Raw genomic sequence first — 6,781 nt, 5'->3', positions numbered from 1 at the left:
CGGTATGGCCGCAGCCCCCACTGGGCTTTCGGTGCGGCAGAGTCTAGGCGTAACCCTGATGGTGCCCTTCGAGGTATCCCAGAGGGATGTTGCTAGAGAACCTAACGTCTTTCCTCGGAGCACACCCCCGACGAGGAAGGCGTGCGAATTCACCTAATGGGCGGTGCTCGAGTGTTGCCGTCTCCAACGGCCAACACTTGAGAGGAACGGAGAGAATCGAGGGAACATCACGGGGGAGGGTATCCCGGAGCCCCTGCATCTGCTCCTCTCTTTGTTCCAGCTCCGCCTAGCCGAGGAGGGAGTGGTTGGGGGCCTGAGAGCATGATTGCCCTTCACCTCCTCCGCCGCGTGTCAAGCTCTCCCATTCTCTTGGTGCCAAATAAAAGCACGAGTTGACACTTCCCTCCAGCTAGCTTCTCCTTAGGGCAGCTCCTCCTGGGCCTCTGATTGTAGGAATAGCAGGTGGCTATTCGCTCGTAAATTTGCTTGTAGAACAGGCCTACCTGAGCCTCTGATTGTAATATGTAATTTTTCTATGCATGAAATAATAATATCAAGATCTTTCTTTGTTTTGTTTTGTTTTCTCTTTTTTTTTTTTTTTACTGCCAAATCTTCCATATACCTTTTTTTTTTTTCTTTAACTTACTATAAAACGAATACTTAGAACTTAAAACACTTATCTTTTTCAACCTACTGTAAAACGAATACTTAGAACTTAGAACACTTACCTGGTGCGCCGGCCAGCACCCTAATCCTCCCCACAGACGGCGCCAATTGTAGGGACTCAATTTGGATTAACCCTGAGTGAAGAGTTTTCAGCCCAATAAGCCCAAACAATAAATTTATAGAGAGTGGGTTGACAGGTTTAGGTGCTGGCCGTCGATCACCATGCATGAACTTTTCTTATAAAAAATGCTAAGAGTTTCTTTACAAATAGGGGGGATGCTCCTCGGCCTGTGGCCGAAGAGGCCTTATTGTTCTTTCTTTTCTTTTTTTTTGTTCTTCTCCCCTCCTTTACTTTACTAGCTTTTCTTTTATAGTTTTTATCTTCCTATCCCCTCCTTCCATCTGTTGATCATCTATTTGCCTTTTTTTCTGACCGTCCGTCCCATCAGAGGCCTTATCGGTACTCAAGTGGTTCACTCTGATCAACGTTATCCTGCCAAGGGGTTACCTCCCCATTAATGCGGCCAGGGGGGTTAGTTGGGTGCATTAAATGTGAGAGTGACAGCTTGCTTTGGGGTTAGTCCCTCCCCAAAATCGCCTTTGTCAGGCCGAGGATAATGTGGTCCTCGGCGTGGATTTGGAAAAAAAGACTTTCCCCCACCTCAGCCATGAATAGCCTGTGCTCCTCGGCCTGGGCCTTGGGCTTGCTACATGAGGGGCCGAGGCTATCAGGCCCATGAGCCCCACACTAATAATTTCAAAATTATAGAATGATGTTAGGGATATTACAAAATTTTCTATATAGAGTTTACAAATTGATGTCACCAATCCTAAAAAAATTATTCAAATATTTATTTATTAGGTTATTTAAGTTTACCAACCGCATTCATTACCACATCAATTTGTAGTAATTTTCTCACCTCTAAAAAGATCTAAAAAAATATTGGACCAATAGAAAATCAATCCAACTAAAAAGCATAAATTGGTTTTTTAAAATGTTTTGAGACTTTAATTTTGTAAACCAATATCATGTTTAGTAGATCATGAACATTAGCTACCTAATCTCGAATAAAAATATATTATCTCACTTTTTGTGTTTTATTTTATACTCTACCAATTACAACATGCCATAAATTTGTTTGACTTTCCTTATAAAATCACCTAAGTTTAAAATGGAAAAATAAATAAATAAAACCCAACACATGGGATACCATGATTGTTGGAGCATAAAATGTGACACAAAAAGTGGGCCAGGGGACTTGTATTCTTTAATCTCCACGTGGCTACACACCAAATAATCTTTATATATATTTCCTGACACCAAAATATAATTTTATAACGATGCATTGTCTTAATTGATATGAAGTAAACATTGTTTCTAAAAAAATAATAAATTTTCATTTCTTTTTGTTAAATTTGATGTTTTTACCATGACATTCGATTCTCTATATAAAATTAACTTTAAATTTTCTTGAATGTGTAATTTTACTTCAGTTTGATTAGTATTAATTCATCAAATTTACCTTGGTTTGGTCAATATTAAATAAATTTTATTTAATTGAAATCTAAATATAAAATGTTCCACTTAAATTTATCGTCTTAAGTCTCAAGCTACATCGATCCAGCCTTGGAACAACGTCACAAGGGTAGACGCTAATCACATAAAAAATACTCTTAACTAATATAAACTGAAAATTTTCTCTTTTTATTTCAAATATGCTATCCAAATTAATAATTATTAATGTTTTTCCTTTTGGATGAACAATACATATCCATGTTTAAAAACACATAATGGGGTCTAATTAACTCAATTAGTAAAATCTCTAATGATTAAATAAGAAATCTGTGATTCAATCCCCACCTATACTAAAAACCGATTGATGTCTTGATCTGAAAATAAAGAGCTATTATCATAAGCGAACGTTATAAGTTGAAACTCTCTTAAAAATAAAAAAATAAAAATACATGATACATGAATTATTAAGATATTATTTGGGTCATATCACACACACACACCATTATTGTGAATTTGTGATCCATATCAACCCCCACTTGGACATGATATGCTAAAAAATTTAAGGCAAGGACAACGCACAGTCCATATAAACATAGAGTACCCAAACTCGGTCCCAATTTTCATTTGGACATTACTCCAATAACAAGAAAGGTAGCCAAAAACGTTGTGGGTCTGCAAGAATCGCGTGGTATAAACATTTCAACGTGTCAAATTCCCATTGGTCCACAAGGAAAAGATAAAAAAAAATCAACACGTATTTTAATTTCGGCTCACCAGCTACACACACAGCTGTCTAAACCAACGCAAAAGAAAACGTAAGCGCTGACCGTTCCCAACAACCAAAAGACAATCAAAGTTGGAGAGCTCCAAAAAAAACGAGCTCAATACAAGTCGTGTGTTTACCACGACGCCGTTTCATTCTCTCAAATCTCACATATAGGGTCGTGTGTTTACCATACACTCTTCGATTCCATTCTCTTCGCTTGGGTTTTTTCACCTTTGCTCTACCAAATTCTCAATCTCTCAATCTCTCTCTCTTTCTCAAGGTAATAATGCATGTCTGATTTTCTGTACGATCTTCATATTCATTTCATGTCAGATCTTTTTTTTTTTTTTTCTTGGTCTTTGATTTATAGAATTTGCAATGTTAGCTCTCAGAACTGTAGATTTAATCTGCATAATCTGTCTGAGATATATTTATTCTGAATTTTGGTTTCATTAATTTTCGAGAAGAAATGATTTTTTTATCACACGCCTGTGATTTGGGACTTTGTTCCTTAAAAGTTGGGGTTTTTTTTTTGGGGGGGGGTTAGAGATTGATTGATAATTAGGAGATTTAGGTACCATATGTTAACCAATTGTTGAAAAAAAGGGTTCAAGGTTTTGGAGTATTAGAAATTCTAGGTGGGTTTTCAATTGGGTTCAAGGTTATGGAGTATTAGAAATTCTAGGTGGGTTTTCATGTGCCTAATAGTTGTGGTTTGTATATGGGTTTGGGCATTTTTAGTGAAGTTTAGCATTTCCCAGCTCATGGTTTGGGATTCATTGGGTTGGGGTTAATTAATTGTGAGACTAAACTACAATCAATCCTTCCTTTCAACTAGGAAGCACGGACACTTCATGATGCAGGGTGCCGTGTCTGTGTCATACCGGCTGTTTTATGTTATAATTTTTCAGAAATTGCTCATGTCGTTGTGTTGTACCCATACCCGTGTTCGTGTCCGTGCTTCCTAGTTTTTCAATTTGACTTCTTATATAATATTAGTTCTTTGGTTAATTTCACAGTCTGAGTTTTGTCTGTATAACCATCTTATATGGGGAAGATACATTAAACATTAGTTTCTCTAGTTAATGTCAGACACACTTTGGCAGAATTTCAATTCTTTAGGATTGTCAAATCTCAAATGCATGCTTCTTCTAGCTTTCTAGATGAAACTTTTTATTTCTTAGTAAAAAATTTGGGTTCATAATTTGCAGTTTAAATATTCTTAGTCTAGCACTGTGATTCTGACATTGTTTATGCAATTTCATCCATGTGCAGGTGACCTTGCTCTTCAACAGATATGGACTATTTCTTCAGAGACCTAAATGAAGAGTCTACACCATCTCAGATGGACATGCTTAGATGTCCATTCTTGAGGAACATTAATGAGCCAACTAATTTCTCATTCTCACCCTCCATGGCTTTCCCAATGCCCGTAAGTTGCCCACTTTCAATACTTGTACCTGTGTTTCGTAATAGTTTCTTTATGTTGATGGGTCTAACTTGAAGTGTATTAGATTGAAAGGAATTTTGATTTTGATCATAACTATTTGTGTTCAATTTTATTAGCCAAACATTTAGGTCCAAAATCATGTATCTAAACCTGCAAGATTTCTTCCTGCTTATAATTACAGACCTATGCCATGTGTCTCTCAGGCTTCTTGTTCAACTCAAACACTACTCATATGTTTTCATGACTTTTCCTTCTCAGGTACGTGGAACCAAAGGTCCCATTTTTGAAGATGGTCCCAATTTTGATATGGCATTTAGGCTTTTTCATGGGCATGATGGAGTAGTCCCCCTTTCTGGGAGATCATTTGTGCCTTCTGAGAATGTAGGGCCTGAGTCAGCCCCATCGCAATTTAATCCTTTAGCTGCTAAGGCGGCCACAATCAGCCTGTCATCCTTTGGACTTGGAGGGCCATTTGGTTTTGATTCATTTTCTGAGAAGTGGAAGAATCAGAAAAGAAAATCCAATTCATCCAAGAAAGAGCCTTCTTCAAAGGTAATTTATCCTTAATTGTTCAAATTATGTTTTTCATATTAAATTCTGCTATACAAATTCAAAGCAAGGTCTAAACTCTTATTTTTGAGCAATTTTATGCAAACTCCAAAGCACAGTGAAATTTCAGTTCTCTGAACTTAGAATCTCATCAGTATGCTGAATGTTGTGCATTAAATTATTGAAACTGTTCAAATTATGATTTTGATGGAACTGCATTATACATTTCTCTATTACTTGTCCCTTGATTTTCATAACTGATCTTTCAGGGAGGAAGTTCAAAGCATGAGGCAATGGGCAATGAGTGGCTGCAAAGTGGAAACTGTCCCATTGCAAAGTCATACCGAGCAGTTAGCAATGTTCTTCCCCTAGTTGCTAAGGCATTTCAGCTCCCTCCAGGCATGAAATACAAGTGCCCACCTGCAATAGTTGCAGCCCGAGCAGCTCTAGCACAAACTGCATTTGCAAAGAACCTTCGCCCACAACCCTTGCCTGCAAAAGTGCTTGTGATAGGGCTATTGGGAATGGCAGCAAATGTTCCTCTAGGGATATGGAGAGAACACACTGAAAAATTCTCACCAGCCTGGTTTGCTGCAGTTCATGCAGCCGTTCCATTCATAGCCATGCTTAGGAAGTCTGTGCTGATGCCCAAGACAGCTATGGCTTTTACCATTGCAGCATCTGTGTTAGGACAGGTCATTGGCTCTAGAGCAGAGCGTCATCGAATGAAGACAACAGCTTCAAATAAATTAGCTCTTACTGCAACCGTTGATGGATCAAATCAGCTTCCAGCAGTTAAATCACAAGGCGGACATTGTGGTGATATTGTGAACTGGAATCCGGTTTCCCTTGAGGCGTCTGGGCCTTCTTCAACAGATGTTTTCTGTTAATGGTTTTCAAGTTGTCATTAGTATGATGTGTTCTTGTTTTCTACAAGGTGCAATTCTTTGTGCTCAATGAGTTATGTTTGTTTGTTTCTTAATCTCCTACTTCTTTGTTCCTTTCTTCTTGAGGACTAGTTTCCGGCAATCGAGGGAATAAAATAAATATATAATATGACAATGACAATAATTTACTTGTTGGTGTACTATTTTCATGAATGGAATTGTTGAAGTTTGTTGCAAATGGTATCTTTGGTCAATGGAGAAAGGGAAAGTGGGATGAAGTGGGTGCAAGAGCAATAACTACAACCTCTACCTCTCGTAGAAAATTCCACAAAGCCGGCTGGCATATATTCTCAATTACGATTTTTGGACAGCCCATTCTAGTTGAAATTTATATTGGGAGCAGGTCAACTAATACTTTATCTAAAATATATATTCAGCCAAATGCATTGGACTCGGTCTTATGTTGAACCGTCCAGATGCTATGTGATTTTAGTTTCTTAGTGACAGATCAGATCAGATGAGAGAGGAGATAGGGTGGAAGGTTTCATATGCTTGTGAGTACTACAAAGTATGCTGCTTTTGGAGGTGATGATGTAAAGAGGAGAGCACTTCACAGTGATTACCTTTTTATGGATAGGCTATAACAGTTTTTATTTTGGTCATTTTGGTAAAGCCAAAACTTAATCACAGAACTTAGGTGTTGTTCATTAGATTATCTTCCTAAAATTCAGTCATGCAGTTGTATTTAACTAAAAATATACTTCTATCCATGAAGAAAAAAAAAACTTCATCTCTGAATTTTAAGAAATATAGCACTTAAGGTCCTGTACATAAATTTTGTCCTTCTGACAAAGTAGGTCAGATTGGATCTTTACTTGTTGAAGTTGATCTTTACTTGTTGAAGTTAACGGGAAACCACAATATTTACACTAATTAAGCATCTGAAT

At 37.6% G+C, this 6,781-nt stretch overlaps 1 protein-coding gene across 1 annotated transcript; it reads left to right on the top strand.

The window, feature by feature from the left end:
• Nucleotides 1–3,007: 3,007 nt before the first annotated feature.
• Nucleotides 3,008–6,072, top strand: LOC112001628 (uncharacterized). Its single transcript, XM_024033800.2, has 4 exons — nucleotides 3,008–3,228; nucleotides 4,224–4,380; nucleotides 4,657–4,950; nucleotides 5,217–6,072. The coding sequence occupies exons 2-4, from the start codon at nucleotides 4,246–4,248 to the stop codon at nucleotides 5,835–5,837; spliced, it is 1,050 nt and encodes a 349-aa protein (XP_023889568.1). The 5' UTR covers nucleotides 3,008–3,228; nucleotides 4,224–4,245; the 3' UTR covers nucleotides 5,838–6,072.
• Nucleotides 6,073–6,781: the final 709 nt, after the last annotated feature.

The sequence above is a fragment of the Quercus suber genome, unplaced genomic scaffold, assembly GCF_002906115.3.
Source record: "Quercus suber isolate HL8 unplaced genomic scaffold, Cork oak 2.0 scaffold_225, whole genome shotgun sequence".
NCBI lineage: Eukaryota > Viridiplantae > Streptophyta > Magnoliopsida > Fagales > Fagaceae > Quercus > Quercus suber.
This window is presented reverse-complemented; position numbering and strand designations above follow the sequence as displayed.